Source organism: Harpia harpyja, chromosome 11 (assembly GCF_026419915.1).
Source record: "Harpia harpyja isolate bHarHar1 chromosome 11, bHarHar1 primary haplotype, whole genome shotgun sequence".
NCBI lineage: Eukaryota > Metazoa > Chordata > Aves > Accipitriformes > Accipitridae > Harpia > Harpia harpyja.
The window spans coordinates 11,737,900-11,755,103 of NC_068950.1; the positions used below are offsets into that span (position 1 = coordinate 11,737,900).

General features: G+C 47.3%; 1 protein-coding gene across 1 annotated transcript in view; it reads left to right on the forward strand.

The window, feature by feature from the left end:
• The window catches only part of RC3H1 (ring finger and CCCH-type domains 1), an 83,652-nt gene extending 74,567 nt beyond the window's left edge, over positions 1-9,085 (forward strand). The window contains exons 20-25 of the mRNA XM_052801321.1: positions 4,009-4,387; positions 6,726-6,941; positions 7,279-7,416; positions 7,501-7,894; positions 8,250-8,314; positions 8,533-9,085. Coding sequence (XP_052657281.1) covers positions 4,009-4,387; positions 6,726-6,941; positions 7,279-7,416; positions 7,501-7,894; positions 8,250-8,314; positions 8,533-8,706 — 1,366 coding nt within the window. The 3' untranslated portion in view covers positions 8,707-9,085. The remainder of the gene's footprint in view (positions 1-4,008; positions 4,388-6,725; positions 6,942-7,278; positions 7,417-7,500; positions 7,895-8,249; positions 8,315-8,532) is intronic.
• The last annotated feature ends 8,119 nt before the right edge of the window (positions 9,086-17,204 follow it).

A 17,204-nucleotide genomic window follows, 5' to 3' on the forward strand; every position in this document is an offset into this window, starting at 1 on the left:
ATTGTGTTGCTCGGTCCTGCTCCCAATGCAGCTAGGCAGGGGCAGATGCTGTTAATCCTCAGCTTTCCAGCTGTGCAAGTGAAAAGGTGAGTGTAGTTAAGAGGGGGACGTATTTGAAACTGCAGAGTGTGAAGTGGGGCAGTTTCTCCCCACTTGTGCCTGTTCGTTTGGGAAATGGGGGGTGACAGGTCTTGGGCAGAGGGAAACATTTTGCTGAGTTACAAGATACTAAAGTGAGATTTACAGATGCCTTAGATCATCACATTTTTATTTGAACTCTTGAAAGTTTGGGGTTGTTTTTTTCCATGGTATAAGCAGTTAATTTTCTGTTGGCAAGAACTGAAGGTATCTGGCACTTGCGTGGGGTAGGTGGTCGAACTTTCCCTTGTCAGATTGAACTTTAAAACCTCTTTCAAACTAAACATTGCTTTTTTCTGCTCTTTGCTTAACCTTCTGCAGCTGGTCATCAGCCTTTGGCCTCAGCATCCTACCCCCCTCTCACCCTCCCGTGCTTTCATCTCAGCTCTGCTTGAGCACAGAAATCCAGTAGGGAGGTTGCTTTAGACTGATTTGGGTTCAAGCAAGACTGCCCTTTGTCTTAACGATTTGCATTTGCATCCTAAAAGCAGAAGGCTGGAGGTACAAGGGCAGGTAAGAGAAACAGATTTCACTAATCTTTCATTGTTAATTAATTCCTTGTAACAGGTTCTTTTCCCTTTGTAGGAGCTCTGTGAATTTTAGCTGCTGACAGAGGTTTTTTTGCTCTAGGCATGGGCCTAAGGAGCCATTTCAAGAGGGCCCTCCCATCCCAGCTCTCATGAAGGCTCGCTTCTGTACAGCTCACTAAAGTGTCATGTTTTACTTTTATCCCCAACTTGTAGCAATGCTTCATGGTGTGGAGAGCAATTCATAAGGTCAGGCTGTCCTGAGTAATCACTGATCTCTTGCCCAGCTGTAAAAGAGCATTGCTGATTTGCTTTGCACTCTGGTTTTGGGGTGTGAGGGGATGGGGAAGGCTTTTATTCTCAAGAGCCGAAGTCAATCTCAAAATGGTTTGAGATACTTAACATTCCCTGGGCTCTTTAGCACATTGCATGGGTGCTGTGGGACATTCATGCCACCATAGGTATCACTGGTAGGCTCAGTAGGTTGGTTGCTGGGGGGCGAGCTGTGAGTCTGCAAGCCCAGTTAGTCATCCTTTCATGCAGTGATGAGAAACACGGGTGGAAGTGGCTTGCGCTGGCTGAAGTCCGGCTGTGTTGCACAGCAGGCATGGGATGGGGGAGTTTATGCTTCCCTGGAGCCTTCTGATTTTGAGCTGAATCAGGAACTTGTTTCTTGGTTTTCCACCCCAAGGGGATGGATGAAGCAGAAAAAAGAGCCCTTTCTCGTTTTTACATTATTCCTTGCTAGTAACCCCTTTCAGGCAGTGATGTTGCAGTAATACTTTTGGGATCCTTCCAGGATGAAAGAAGTTGACATATGGAGTGCATGGCAGTGCTGCAGGGGAAAAGGGAGTGTTGAAGAGCTCTGGAGGGAGGAGGACTGTTTTTCGGCCAAGTGCTACATCAAAGAGCTGGCCTAAGAAATAGCATGGGCTCTTGCCTGTAAGAGACAAGATTGGACACGTCAGGGTCCAAGTCAGCCTTAGTGGCTGATAAATTTGATATAAAGTGTTAGTGTGAAGTCCTGTATCTCCTCTAAGTTGATGGAGTCAAGACTTTACTGTGAAGTAGAAACAGGGAGTCTTTCCCATTTAATCAGGACAGGATGAAGACAAGGTGCTCTCCCCACTCTTGTGCTTTGGGTTTTAAATATGAGATTAGCAGCACTTTCTGTGACGGCAGACACCACGATCTGCCTCTAGCTTGACAAAAGCAGGCAGTTGTGCTTGTACAGGCAGGTGGATATGCCTTTCCCTGGAGGTGAGCTGAGTGACAGGCCACAGACTACAGTGAGATTGTCCTTTCTGCGGTGGGACTAGCCATGGGTACCTCAGTGCTGCTGGAGCCAGAGAGAATTAAGCGTGGGTGAGGGAAGGCTGCTGGCAGGCAGCGAAGGGCCACCCTGGTCCAGGCCCTAGGGCTGTGGAGCACAGAAGTGTGCCTGGCTTGTTGCTGGCTGATTTTTTCCTGTAGGAGTGAAAAGTTCGGAAGAGCAGCGCTTCCTGGAGCACTTTCAATTATCTGAATATTTTTCCTTTCTCTTGGCCTCCTGCCCTGGGTGTTGTTTTTGCTTCTGCATTTGGTTGACTTCCCTCCCCTTTCAGATTTTTTTGCCCTCTGCATCTATCCTAAACCTTTTGAAAGATAATCTGTTTGTTGTTACCAGCAAGAGCGGTGGCCGTGGCCTGAGCAAGTACGTCTTGTTTTGCATGTTTTCTTGCAGTACTTGTTGCTATGCTATTAGTCTATGCCAGAGAGGGCCCCTTGGGGCTCGATATGGTCTCAATGCCAAATGAGGTAATTTCTGCTTTTGCAGAGGAATTGGAGCCAAGATGAAGTCATTGCCCCAGAGCCTGGAGAGGGGGGTGTAAAAGAACCCAGAGGTCTCCTGCATCCTGGATCAGCCCTTGAGTTGCTCCTGTTTTCTTCCCCCAGGTGCTGGCCTACCAGCCCTGGCAAGACCACAGCCCCAGAGGTCACCAGTGCTAAATGCAGCTGATCTTTGATTTAGTTACTCAGGAGGCAGTGCTTGGTAGCTGTGGCAGTGAGTATGCGGGGGCAGGCAGAGACCTACCCAAGTTAGACATATCTTTGAAAAAGTCTTCCACGGCAGGCAAGTCCTGGGCGGGCTGCCAGCCCTTTCCAGTAGTTGTTTCCCAAGCTGTTGTGGCTGCGGTCCGTGAGCTTCCTCCCACAGGGTATGTGAACAAACCCACCACAGAATCATGTAAAGGGCATCTCAAAACCACAATATGCAGGAAATCTTGTGTGCCACTTAATTGGCCCTAGGATGGCTGATGAGGCCTTGCTGCCAGAGCTGGTGGGACGTGCAGATCCCCTGCTTTAGCAAAGGTGGAAAATACAAATTCTCTCTGCCTTGCTGGGAGATTTTCAGAGACCTGCTTTTGCTGGAACGTGGTTATTACCATTAGCCTATCCTCCTCTGGTACCAGGGACAGTCAGTTTGCATTGAGGTGTTGTGAACTTTGGACAGGAATAGCAGTGGTGCACCAGCTATACCATACACACTTATAAAATACACTTTTTCAGGATTAGAGATGCTCAATGCATGGAGGGACCTACTTCCCTGAAGACCTCTTCCTTATCACCTCTCTTCTCTGCTATAGTGTTTCCTGCATCAGTACCTTAAATAGTGTAAAGCTGAGGTGAGCCTGAAGGCACAGACAGTAATTGAAGGGGACAGAGGAGCTCAGGTGAAGGGAGAAAAGAGACCAGGAGAAGTAGGGGATTCCCCGAGGGAAAAGGGGAAGAAAACAGTCAAAAACATTTTGTCTAAGGCCAACTGGGCTGTGGAGCTTGGGGTACCTGGGCGCTCTCCCCATGAGGAAGCTGGGCAGGATCTGTACAGAAGCATAAATATACCTGGACTGCAAATCGGGGCAGCTGGGAGGCTTTGGTGGCGCTGTGCTGGCTCCTGGTGCAGGCAGGCCTGGGGAAACGCTGCATGGGCAGGGTCCTTTCACTGTAGCCACCTTGGCTCGCTGATGGGGAGGACTCAGAAGTTCAAATCATCCGTTTTTGTACAAAATTGTCAGGGCTGAGCCTGCTGCTTAAAAAAGAGGGCACCAGGGGCTCTGGGAAAGCACTGTTTTCAGTGTATTGTTTCTAAAAGTGGTGTGTGCTCAGAGGCACGCTCATCCTGCTGGTGGTGTCTGTCTGTCCTCCTGGTTTATCCTGTAGCTACAGGACAAAAGGACAATTGGAGAGGACCGTGGGGCTCCTGTCACTCTGATATTGGCTGAAATGGGGCCCATGGGCTGCAGAGGCAGCGTGGGTTTTCTGGGTAGGCCAGTGTGTATAAGCTTTCTCTTTCTGGTTCCAGGACAATGCATCTTTTTGTGGTGTGTCTCTTCAGTGTCTGGGGTCTGGCTGCCCCTGAGCACTACATTGTGGAAGACGTCTGCACTGCAAAGCCACGCGACATCCCGGTGAATCCCATCTGCATCTATCGCAACCCCGAGAAGAAGCCCCAGGAGGGCGAGGGGCAAGAGCCAGGGAAGGGCAAGCTCCCAGAGTCTACTAACCCCCGGGTCTGGGAGCTGTCAAAGGCCAATTCTCGCTTTGCTGTTGTCTTCTACAAGTACCTGGCTGACTCTAAGGACAACGGAGAAAACATCTTCATGTCACCCCTCAGCATTTCTACAGCCTTCGCCATGACCAAGCTCGGAGCTTGTGGTAGCACCCTCCAGCAGCTCATGGAGGTCAGTGGCATTTCCTCAGCCTTTTCCTGCAGCTGTCACCAGGGTCTGAAAGACAGCAAAGGTGATAATGGCCAACTGCTGCTACAGGGCTCCCTGGGTCAGGATGGATCCCTGGTTTGTGAAGGGAGACTTCTATTTAAACAAGCCCCTGGGAAGGACATACACAGGCTGCTTGTCTTGGGATTTAGTTAGATCCCAGCTCTTTCCTCTGACTCCCTATTTGGATCCAGCATTCTGGGTGGATTTCCTGGGTTTGAGAGGTTAATTTTCATCTGGAGGAAAGGAAGCCCATTTGGGAGATGAGGGAAGGGAACGGGAACAGTTTGTTTCTCACAGACTGGGCAAGCAATGAGCTGAGCAGGTAGCTAAGCCTTTTCTTGTGCAAAAAGCAGGAAAAGCCATGATACCAAGTCCCATTGAGAAAGGCTCTTTTTCATATTCCCTCTCTCTCCTTTGGGGCAAAAATAAGACACATGGGACACCTTCCAGTCCACCTGGCTTCCAGGGCTGTGCCACCCTGCGGGAGCACAGGAACATCAGTTAGGCTTACTACAAGGAGGCCCTCAAGAAGTAAGAGCAGTCTGAGTGCTCAGCCAGAACTAAACAGCTTCTGTCTGCTTGTGTTGGGCAGTATTAAAACAGCACAGTAAGAGCCTGAGCTTCCCAAGCAGGGGAGCCTGTATGCAGGGAGCCTCTTCTTCCAGCTGTGGCTTCTACACCCGGAGGAGGGAGCTCTGGTCCTGGACCGAGAGGTAATCCTGAGTTCTGGCTCTTCCATGGCACCAATTAACTCCCTGCCTGTCCAAGCACCCTTCTCACTGTCAGACCTGCTTGTCTGACAACTGCGAGTACACTTGTCTGCCATGTGGGGTTTGGTACTGCCTGTACCTTCCTTGCAGACTGGAGACTATAGCCCAGAGGGGCCTTTCTCCCTGCAATGAGGAGGTGTGAATCAAACTGCTCCACTTGTCCGCACTGCTGCTATCCTTACAGATCCTGCCTCTGGAGTAAGTAATGTTGGGGTCTCCTGCCATCATCCACACAGTCTGGGCAGAGCAGAGCAGTAAACCACACCTCTGAAATCTTCACTCATGCCTTCCCCTCTGGGCAGCCCTTCCCACTGGAAGGGACCCTTCTCTCGCTGAGCCACCCAGGACGCACAGCTGAAATCCTAATCCCCCCTTTTCCCTACAAAAGGGCCAATAATGCCACCTTTGCCTCCTAGGAAATGGTCCCAGAGATCCTGGATGTTCATGTGGAGCAATGTGCTGTGGGATTTTCTGTGCCTTAAAACCCTGAGGTTTGGTAGTAGTAGACAAGTCATAACTGTCCTTCCAGCTGGCAGCTAGGAGCAGATAAGAAAAAATGCACTGTGCTGCAGAAATCTACTCTCAAAACGATTGCTACATATTCCCATTCCCTGCGAAAATAGATAAGATGTACCAGAATTACTCAACAGGCCACAAGAACTGCTCCTGGAAAGGAGCAGCCTTTGGCATCATCACAGGAGGGTTTAGCACAAATCTTGTGAGTCCTCCTGTGACCTGCACTGACCCGAGAGCTGCTTCCAGGCCCTGTCAGCGCAATGTTTATTTCGGGTGAGGCTCTCACTGGGGTGTGGTAGGGGGTTTATGAACACTGTGCATAAGCTATGTTAATTTTAACAGCACTGGGGGAAGCCTTGTGGTTGTGGTTCATATGCCAAGCTAGAATCTGTTCCCTGACAGGGGTCAGAGTGCACGGAGAAAAACATCACCAAGACCTTAGTGTGTCTTCTGTACAGCCATCTAAAGGGTCTAGCTAAGTCATGGCCACGTTTGAGATAGACACACACGAAATGATGCATCTTGCCCTGACAGCTGGGGCAACAAAAGTGGGTGGGGAACAGAGGCAAAGAAAGAGGCAGATCCAGGCAAGTGCCGTGCTAACAGCTCTAGGGAAGGAACTTCAGTGAGCAAGAGCTGGAGTCTTCTCTTGGGTAAGATGCTGGGTCAAAGACAATCAGAAGTTGGGACCAGTCAAAGGCAGAGTATGGAGAGCAAGGAAGCCAGAGTTAGAAAGAGGAGCAGTACCTCTCCATGCTGAGCAGTGTTTAACCCTCCATTTTGGACCTCTCCAAATCTAGGTCTTGGGATGGTGATGTGTTGCTCTTACGTAGATTTGGGTTCCAAATTAAACATGGAGGGTGAAGCTCTAAGGGCCTGCAGATTTCTTGGCTTTGTGATTTAGGCTGTTGAGCAGCAGGCAAAGGCTGCATCACCACTTGCTGTGGGGCTCGGGAGCTGTGGGAGTGCAAGAGCCTGCTCATGGATTCCTCCTCACTGTTTGGCTCCTCCAGGTCTTTCGATTTGACACCATTTCGGAAAAGACATCTGATCAGATCCACTTCTTCTTTGCCAAGCTGAACTGCCGGCTTTACAAGAAAGCCAACAAATCCTCAGAGCTGGTATCGGCCAACCGCCTCTTCGGGGAGAAATCTTTGGTCTTTAATGAGACTTACCAGAACATTAGTGAAATAGTTTATGGAGCGAAACTCTGGCCCTTGAACTTCAAAGTGAGTTTGAACTACTTGGGATTTTTCTTGTTCGTTTGTTTTTTTCCCTGCTCTGTCCTTCTGCTTTTGCTGTGTCCCTATCTTTTGCCCACAAGGAGTGCCCTGCATTGGGTGGGTGGGACATCAGTGAAGGCAGGAGGGACTATGGGATGCAGCTCCTCCTGTCCCAACTCACCTTAACCACAGCCACTTCGCCACTCCTCATTTCTAAACGTTGCAGCACTACACTGGGAGTGGTGTCCTCCCCGAGCACACACCTTGTTAAAGTCTCCTGCAGAAGGGATACAAAGAGGTGTTTAAAAGCTTTGACTTAACCTTTTTTGGTCTCTTCCTTCAGGAGAAGCCAGAATTTTCCAGGAAGATCATTAATGCGTGGGTAGCTAACAAGACAGAGAAGCGCATTACAGAAGTGATCCCAGAAAGAGGTATTGATGATCTCACTGTCTTGGTCCTGGTCAACACCATTTATTTTAAGGTATGGCTAACAAAACTGGGGGAGCAGCCCATTTCCCTGGGGGAAACATGATGCTCACGTTTGTCCTCCCCTTCTCCCTTTTAGGGGCACTGGAAATCGCAGTTCCCAGCTCCAAACACAAAACTGGATTTATTTCATAAAGCCAATGGTGAGACCTGCAAAGTCCCAATTATGTACCAGGAGTCCAAATTCCACCACGCATCCATCCCCCAGGACAAAGTCCAGGTGCTGGAGCTGCCTTACAAAGGGGACGATATCACAATGGTGCTGGTCCTGCCCAATGCTGGGACGCCATTGGTGGAGGTGGAGCGAGACCTGACATCGGAGAAGCTGCAGGACTGGATAGACTCCATGATGGAGGTATCTCTCTTTGTCTACCTCCCTCGCTTCCGCGTCGAGGACAGCTTCAGTGTCAAGGAGAAGCTGAGAAAAATGGGGCTGGAAGATCTCTTCAGTCCAGAAAATGCCAGACTCCCAGGTCAGATTCAGAGACGGGGTGGTGCAGGGTGGAGGTGGGGGGTAACCATTCCTCCATGGGTGCCAGGGCAGTAAGTGCAGCAGCACATGAGGAGCGAGAACATGAAAGCATTTAGATGTTGCTGCAGTCAATGATGGACTCTGTGATCAAGTCCCATCATGGACATGCAGCCCTGCTCTGCACTAAGGACATGGGAGTTAAGCGATCAATTGCAGTTGGTGAAGGATATTTCTGCCGAAACCAGGACAGCAGACATGCCTTCTGCTCGAACGCAGTCCATGAAGGATGGAAGCATGTTCTTTCCTGAGCTGTTGTCTAAAAGCATAGTTTTAACTTTCTCCATTTTGTATTTCAGGTATCATTGCAGAGGGTCGTACAGATCTGTACGTATCTGAGGCTTTCCACAAAGCCTTCCTTGAGGTAAGCCTTGTTTTTTCCCAGGGGTGTCTTCCTCTTTGTTGCTAAAACCATTAAAAAGAAAAAATAGCTCTGAGCCCATGGTGTTCATGTCCTCAGTGATCTGGGGCTTTGGGGGGAGGTCAGAGCTTGGCACCCACCTTCCATGGAGAAGGAGGGTGAGCCCTCTATGTACTGCATAATGCCCATATCTTAATCCCATCTTCTCTTTTGGTTGGTAGGTGAATGAAGAAGGCAGCGAGGCATCAGCTGCTACAGCTGTCACCGTCTCTGGCCGTTCCTTCCCCATGAACAGAATAATCTTCAATGCCAACAGGCCCTTCCTGCTTTTCATCCGGGAAGCCTCCCTCAACACCATTATCTTTATGGGCAGAATAGCCGACCCTTGCTCCTAAAGGGGCTCTCAGGGCCTCGCCTCTCCCTCCTCTGCCTCTGGAAAAGGGGCAGTAGGGTATTGCCATGAAGCCCGGGCTGCTCCTGGGGTGGTTGGTCTTACTGTTTGGTGCAAGCTGCAGGGAGGGACTGTATCCAGCTGGGCTGTAACCGCTCCTCCTTGCTGTGTCAGGTGAGGTGGCTCAGAGGGCACTTCACCTGCTCCATCCTTCATTCAAAGGGAAGCTGAATTTTTTCTGGCAACAGTATTTTTGAGGCACCCAAACCTGAGTCCAGCATTGCTGTCATTCTTATATCCAACCCTCCTCCCTTTCGGGCCTCAAACTGTAACTCTGATCCCCTGGTTCATTAAAAACCTATAGATCTGTATGTAACAAACTGCTCTCTGAATGGACAGTTTTCACTAAGTCACTTCCCAGACTTATTTAAACTTTCCTTTTTCAACAAATGGGCCCTTCCCTGTGTTCCCCAGTCCCAGCAGAACAGCCCCATGCTGGAGCAGTCAGTGGAACAGCAGCAGCCAAATGGCATGTGCTGGCTGGGCCGGAGACATCTTTACATGGCTCTGTGTGGCACAGCTGGTAGGTGGAAGAGCTGCCACACACCGGAGCCCTACTTGCCAACAGCTCTGACGTGTCCGAGTGCTGAGCAGTTGCTCTTGAAAACCTTGCGTAGCCAAGGCTGTGAATCTGTCTTTTTGAGTATTAAGACTTAAAACTAGGTCCATGCTAAAAGTTACTGTAGCATGAACTGTGACAATGCCCAGGTAAGGTAACCAATAACTGTAACTCTGTTAAAAATCTGTTATTTCACCTGCAAGTTTACTCCTAGAGCTTGAGATGTCCTGGCCTGCTGCCATGCCACATGTGTCATCTGACCTCTGGTCTATGCACAGTGGCCATACTGCTGTAGGACCTCTGACAGGGTTGTCTTGAAAATGCAGAATATGTGATGAGCTTTCCGCTAAGACTTCTGCATTTAGGGTGGCTGTTTAAAACAAAAAGAGCAGTGAAAGCACAGTCCTGTCCTGTTGTCAGTATGTTACAGAAGTGGTGTGTGCAGACAGTTGCTAAAACACCAATAGATGGCAGTCCCCAGTGTGCAATTTACTCTGGGTTTTGTAGAACCAGTGAAACATCCGCCTTTATAACGGCTTCTTCTCAGCAGAAATTGCAACAGCAAGCCAAGCAACGAGGGAGTTAACTTAGATGTGCCAATCTGTGATAGAGCTGGTATGAAAAGATGTTTCGTTGCTCTGTCTGTAGTTTTGGAAGCAGTTAGGGGGTTTGCAGAACTCTCTCTCCTGTTGCCCAGCAGGAAGGTTTGAGTGTGTGTGTTGGAAGTGGTGTGTGGTTTGGACACGAAGAGTCACCTCCTCTGTTGTATCACGGGGCTGCGTCAGTTGGTCCCCTACACACTTAAGAGACCTGTAAAGCACTTGCCCCTTCTGTGCTGACATGTTTGCCTGGAGTAATGCCTCAGAAAGCAGCTGTGTATGTAATGCAGAAGCTGGGGCCCTGGAAGAATAGGGGGAGCATTTTGGAAAACACTAAGAGTTCAGAAAGCAGCTCTTCCTCTCCTTGTCCTGCTCTGCGAGTCACCACTGTAGCTTTTCTTGCTGGATCCTATCTTCTGCTTGCTTACCTCATTGTGCAGCTTCAGAAATGTACAATCTCCTCCTGTAACCTCTGCCTTTGCGGTTGTGCTCCAGGCTGCGGAGGTGGAGGCTGGTTGCAAGAAGAGGGTTGAGGCAATGCCTGGGTCTCCCTAGCATGGCATCGAACCAAAATGCTCCACCTGCCATTGGCAGCCGGGAAAGCCCGCTTGCTGTAACAGCCATCGGGCACTTGGCCTGCAGCGAGAGCGTAGTGCTTTCTCCACCTGGTGAGACTGAAAAGGACTGAGCCTGCAGAAATGGTGAGACAAAGCTCATTAAAAAAGGACAGAAGTCATTTAAGATGCTGGGAAAAGCAGCCTGGTACTGCCCAGCCTCTCCCATGTTGCTAAGCTTATGGCTGTGCAGAGCTGCCTCAAGCAGGGACCAGGTTCTCGCACCACAGCTGATTTGAAGCGGGCAGCAAAGAGAAAATCGATGTCAGATCAGTCAGCAACAAGACACGGACGAGGATCTGAGTATTAAACCATTTAATTCTCAAACCACTCACATGCATAATGTTCTTTTACACAGTGTTAAAAGAAAGAAGAAAATGCAATTTGTTTGTTTTTTTTTTTTTAATACAAACAGTATTTCAAGTATACACTTATAGAATTTTCAAAGATTCCTACCCAAGTTGCTAAGTTTTCATTCACATTGTTCTTAAAGCTGTCCAATGAGAGCGCTTTTTGCTAAACTGCTTTCAATGCAATTGTACAGTCCTCTCTACCTTGGTTTGATTTCCCCCTTCCCCAACTCTGGTTCTCTTACCACCTTTGCCTGTCCCCCTCCAGCAGCACTGGCCCTCTCTGTAAGCTGTTGGGCACAGAGCCGGCGGCCCCTCCAAAGAGTTTCTATCTGCCAGCTCCCACTGGAAGAGGAAAAGGAAAGCGATGGTGGAGGACCAGCTTGTAAAATCATTTAAGAACAGTCTGATATCCACAAGTTATATGCAGCAGGATCACTCTTCAACCTACTGCAGACTAGTGTGAACACTGACTTTTTTTTTCTTCTTGAAATAAGGATTGCAACCAAAAATAAAATTAATTAAAAAAAAAAAAGAGAGAGAATAATTAGTACAGCAGGAAATTTCTTAACTGTGAAAGTAAATTTTGAGTGTTAGGACACCTGTCCTAAAAAGTCTGATTTATAGGTCAACAGTTGAAGGTGACAGCACATTTTTTCTTACAAATGGTTACTCTGCAAACCAGCTCAGAGCAGAATCAATGTGGGACAGGCAAACTTGGATTTAAAAAAAAAAAAAAAAGCTGAAGTGACTAGGGCTCCATATCCATGTTACGGAAAAAAACCCACAACCCCAGCAACAACTTCGTTGTGGCTTTGCTTGTTCAACTTAGCTCAGCCCTGTGCAGGTGGATGGGCCATCTGCTGTGTTGTAACTGGGTGTAACTTCTGACCTATTATGAATGGCGTTTAAATATTCTTTACAGGCAAGGGTGGGTTTTTATTGACCGATTACAAAAGTATTCTAACAGGCTGATGCATGCCAGTCCTGTTAGTGCTACCGCACGGCTGAGCTGCAACCAGGTTTGCGGTTGCGGTGGAAACTCCTGTCTGTAGTGTGGGCAGGGGCAGCGCCAGGCCAGGAGGGCTGCGGGAGCGGGAGGTAGAGCTGTGGTAGTTTTTGGGCTGCTGATGGCAGCCCAGGGTCTGGCAACGTCGCTCCCTCCTGGGCTCTGGCTGACAAGAAGCCACCTACCTGTACAGCTGTGTCAAAAGCCAGCAACAGCCATACTCATGTTAGGATTTAAAGTGCATTTCTTCAGTAAAGGGTTTTTCTTTTTTTTTTTCTTTTTTTTCTTTTTTTTTTCTTTTTTTTTTTTTTTTAAAAGGAACCTATTTAAAGTGCTGTTCTAGTTTGGAAAGGGACTCTGTTTAGAAAAAAAAATGGCACCTTTTGACATGAGAGATCTGCTCTCTGTATGTGTTTTTGTATATATATATATATATAAATTTGCAGAGTCAGATCTGCTGACTAATGAACAACATATAAAAGTGTTTTGTATTTTATTTTATTGCTTTTTTTTTTTTTTTACTGCTGCCTGCTCCTTTGCAGGCAGGAGGGAGATGGATTCTCCTCTTACCTTCCACACCATTACCTAATTTCCCAGTGCAGGAAGCTGAGCCTGCAGTCTTGGGCCCGCGGGACAGTTCGCTATTACACAGAATACGTGAAGTAATGAATCCACCCTGAACTGTCACAGCCCCAGAGCGAACCTGCAAGGGTCACAGCAAGAAACTGGCAGCAAAGAGGGACGATGGACCCCAAAAGGCTTCCCCCTGCTCCTGCCAGATGCCATTTTCATAAGAGTCACTTTACAGAGCAGACCTGCATTTCTGAAACAGAGGTAAGGAAAACAAATCTGGTTTAAGTGAAAGCTTTGTTGATAGAGTGTGTAGCGTGGTAACCTCAGCACTCCGAGAGAGAGAGGTAGTTACTGTCCTGTGAATCTTCTGCTGCTTAACGCAACTCAATTTCTGGAGTGATTGCTCAAAAAAAAAAAAAAAGGGGGAAAAAATCCTGTGCTCTCTATTAAAAGTTATCCCAGTTAAATCTTTCTGTTGAAGACATACTTGACTATTCCCTCTAAGAAGCTTTTATATTTTAGAAATTGATTGTCAGTTTAGTTCATTATGAAATCAAATTTGATTAGCAAATTGCTATATAAAGCCACTTACATTGTTAAACTTTTGTTACAATACTCTTCCACTGCTCTGCAAGGAAGTGCTCAATCATCAGTGTCCCTGTTTGGGGGTTATTGTTCAGCTGAACAGGGCACTCGGTCACATCTTGTCTGCTACAGCGTCACTGCATGACAGCGTAGGACAGCATTTCATGCTCTGAGCAGTTTTAATGGAAACATTAAAAAGAGCTACTGGTGTCATATTCACAGTGTTGTACAGGAAAGATGGGGGTGATGCTGGGGAAAGGAGGGGACATAGCTCATGGGAGCTTCAGCTAGTGTTTAAGGTAGCAGAGGCTTAGGGGAAAACCACCTCCGTTCCCATCCCTTTTCAAACAAAAGCAGTACTTTGAATAGCTTGCTTTCATTTCTGTGAACTGACCTCTGATACAGTCTTCTCTTGTCCTTTGCTAACCCTCCCTGTAAGCGTGGGGAACAAGGTGAGGAATACGTTACCGCAAGAACATATGGCTGCGTATTATTCTCTTCATAACTCGGCTTTTAAAAGAGCTTATTCAGAAAAGTCCCTGTTTTGCCACCAAGAAGGATCACTCTTGCACTCCTTGGCCTGTCCTAACTGTTAGCAATTTTACATACACAAATACAAAAGAAACATGCATTATTTGAATGACAACACTCCGCTTTCACTTCAAAATACTTTTCCCAGTTACTTTGCCCTGTGACAACATAGCCCTGGAAGTTGTCACATGTCAGCTTTCTGCCCAGGCAAGCACTTCAGAGGAGCCAAAAGGAATTAGTTTTAAGCAAAGGGTATGACAAAATTCTGCTCTTCATCCCAAATTCACCTGCAATCCCGATGGGCTGCTTTCCCCAACAGCATAACCCTGGCTTAGGAAACCCTCTAGCATGTGAGAGAAGTACCTGCGCACCACCTACAATATCATTCCCTGCATCTCCATCAGAGATCCAGTTTGCCCTCAGCCTGTAAACACACGCAGCGATGACGGCCTGTGCAAACAAACATCCCTGTGTTTTTATGGAGCAAACTTAGGACTAATTCACCTTGACTCTGGCACAGGTGCAGCTGACTGAAAGCACCCCGTGGGCAGGGGACAGCTGCAGGGGTGATGAGGCTTCACACCTCTTGGCAAAATCAAAGCTGTCATTGGGTGGATTGTGCTGTCTGTCTTTTGTTAGTCTAACCCACAGCTGCCAGCCTCCATGACAGAATAACACCTTCCTCCTCCCCACCGGCCCTTGCCTCTTTAAGCCAAGAGTTCTGTTCAGTCACCAACTGACATGCAATGAAATATTAAATAAAAGCTTCACAGTAATCCATAGAGTTTCCTTAGATGTGTAAACTCTAAGAAAATAACATCACAGGAGCACAAACTCCTCTATCAAACCAATGCCCTAGACACATAGATGAACGAACGGACCCCAGACAAACCTCTCCGTCTCAAGAAACAGCTTTTAAACTTGACCAAATGGGGAACCAGTGAAGTAACATCATCAGGTTAAAACTCATTTCCAAGAAGTTTCTCAGCCATAGTTTTGTGATTCCTCCCCTTTGCTCCAGACTGAGTAATTTCAATTGTATTCTCCTTTTATGCTGCTACTTTCTGTATTTTACAACCAGCAGTAAAACTAACCAATCTAGCTTCATTTTTTATTTCTAATTAGTTTCACAGCTTCATAGCCAATGGTATTGGGTCGAACTGCAAAGACAATGGGAAGGTTTAAATAAATAAGCTTCACTGCAATATAAAAAATAATGAAGACATTTAACTGTAGATCTGAGAGGGAAGAGATTAAGTACGTTGATAAAACCCACGTAAAACTGGAGGCTTAACATAGCTGACAGTCTGCAAAAAATTAATGCACTGATTTTTTTAAGTACTGCTGTAGATAGCTGCAGTAAAATAATAAATCAGAATATGTCAGATTAAAAAAGGAACTTACACAGCAGTATTTAAAAGATACCTGAATATGTTTCAAAAGCTTAACTGATATGAACTAGGAAGCCCATTAAAGCTGCCCATTTTTACATGATAATACTAAAATAAAGGTAACAAAAAATACAGCTTGGCATAGTCTAATGGAAACAGGAACCTGCACTCACGCACGGGGAGCAGCTGGACTTCTCCATAGACCATGGCAGACAAGATGCTATTTCTTGGATGATTCATTGATAAATGAAAAAAATCATAACTGGAAACACACCGGTAGGATAAAACTCTCTATCCCTTGTTTTGTATTATGCAGTGCAGCATGTGGTGGGGCAATATTTTATACTCCAGGGGAGCAACAGGGAGGGTGGGAAGGGTGGGCCTTTGGGTCCCAGCCCTGCCTCCCCCCTCAAAGCAGGGCTAACTTCCAGCAGGTTGCTCAGGGTCTTGCCTGGACAAGTTTGGCATATCTCTCAGGATGGAGATTTCAGTGTCTCTCTGGACAACCTCTTTGAATACTGCTTGGCTATACTCGCAGTGAAAAAAATGTCTTGTAATACCTAACCTAAATTTCCCTTGTATAAATTTCTGCCTACCACTGCTGCTCCTTCCACTGTGTGCCTCCGAGAAGGGTTTGGCTCCGTCTCCTCTGCACCCTCCCCTTGGCTGCTGAGTTGCAAATAGAAGAAATGACATAGGTAAAGGAGAGAGTACTGAAACAAAAGCAAACTTCAGTATTCAACACCTTAAACACACACTAGAAAACCTAACATTCAGAAAATGGCACTTTGAAATCTGTCTGGTACTACCCATTTCCAGCCTTCACTTGCCCCCCTTCAGTTCCTTCCAAGGGCTTTTCTGAAATCCGTGCAGCAAATTTGCTTCTGCCAGGGACTGACTCATTTTCCTGTTACTGTTCACAGCTCTAGGATGGAAAACACTGGTGATGCTCAGCTCTAATGTTACAGGACAGGGTATAGGCGTCTTTGCACACCTGCCTCCAAAGACAGCAGGGTTTCCTGCATGCTCCTAATACATGCAGGTTCTAAAACTGGCATTTCCCTGCCCATAGCATCTACAATGTGCTAGACACACATGCATGCTTCTTCCTAATGATGCTTTGCTGTTGTTTCACCTGTTCTACCCAATACCTCCTGTTGGTTTCCAGTGTCAACAGCCCCAGCCAGTGCTGAAAACAGATGAGCCCTCTTCATATTTTGGATGTCTCCCTCCTCCCTGTTAAGCCAACCTCCTTTCCTCGCTATTTCTGTTTGCACTTTGCAGATCCCTTCCCTGCTACAACAACTAGCTCAGGCTCGGAAGAACCAGATGGTGTGTCACTGGCTAGCTAAAGAAACTCTGGCTAATGTGGGCAAACTATCTGCATGGTGGAAGTGCTGCTGTTTTCAATCACTTTGTGGCTGAATCCTTTACAGCGCTCAGCAGCACACAGGGAAAGGGCCTCTTCCCATTTACAGACTGCAACGAGTCTGCGGTTGTAGGGAGATACTGGGGAAATAAAATCAGCTTTGTAAGAGGTGTGATGTGAATCACATGCTAGATCATGTAAGCAGGTCACTGTCACCAGATTAGAATTAACGCTTTTTTTTTTTTTTTAACAAAAAGAATTATTCTGTTTATTATTCTGCTGCTGGAATATAACCAGTACTGTAACTGACATCCCAGCAAGAATTACCGCAGACCCCCACATGCAGTTTTCTTCTAGCAGATGTGATAGATTCTCTCTAGCAAAAAAGATGACCACCTACCTGAGTCACCTCCCTTGGTGATAAGCAACAGGGCTGGAGCTCTCTGTCCCCAGGACTAAAAGGCCTGGGCTCTGGCTGGGGCACAAATCCCACATTACTCTCCCTCCCTTCCTGTGGGGAATGCCCTCTTACACTATTCACCGGCTCATCAGAAAACTCTGAGTTTGCCAGTCAATGTATAAAGACAAACATGCCTGACACACTAAATAGGTAATTGTGCTGATAGCAGAGTATGCTACCTTGCAAGCTTGATGGGCACAGCTAAGACCACTTTTTGGGAACACTGCACCATCCTACTAGTCTCAACAGATGCCCATTTACCTGGGTTATCTCTGGCACGGGGCACCTGGCACCCCCCGATTTAACACACACACCCCCAGCCACCTAACATGATGCTGTACAACTCTCCCTCCATCCCATCGATGGCATTGACATACCTGGTGCGGTTCTCGGTGGAGACCT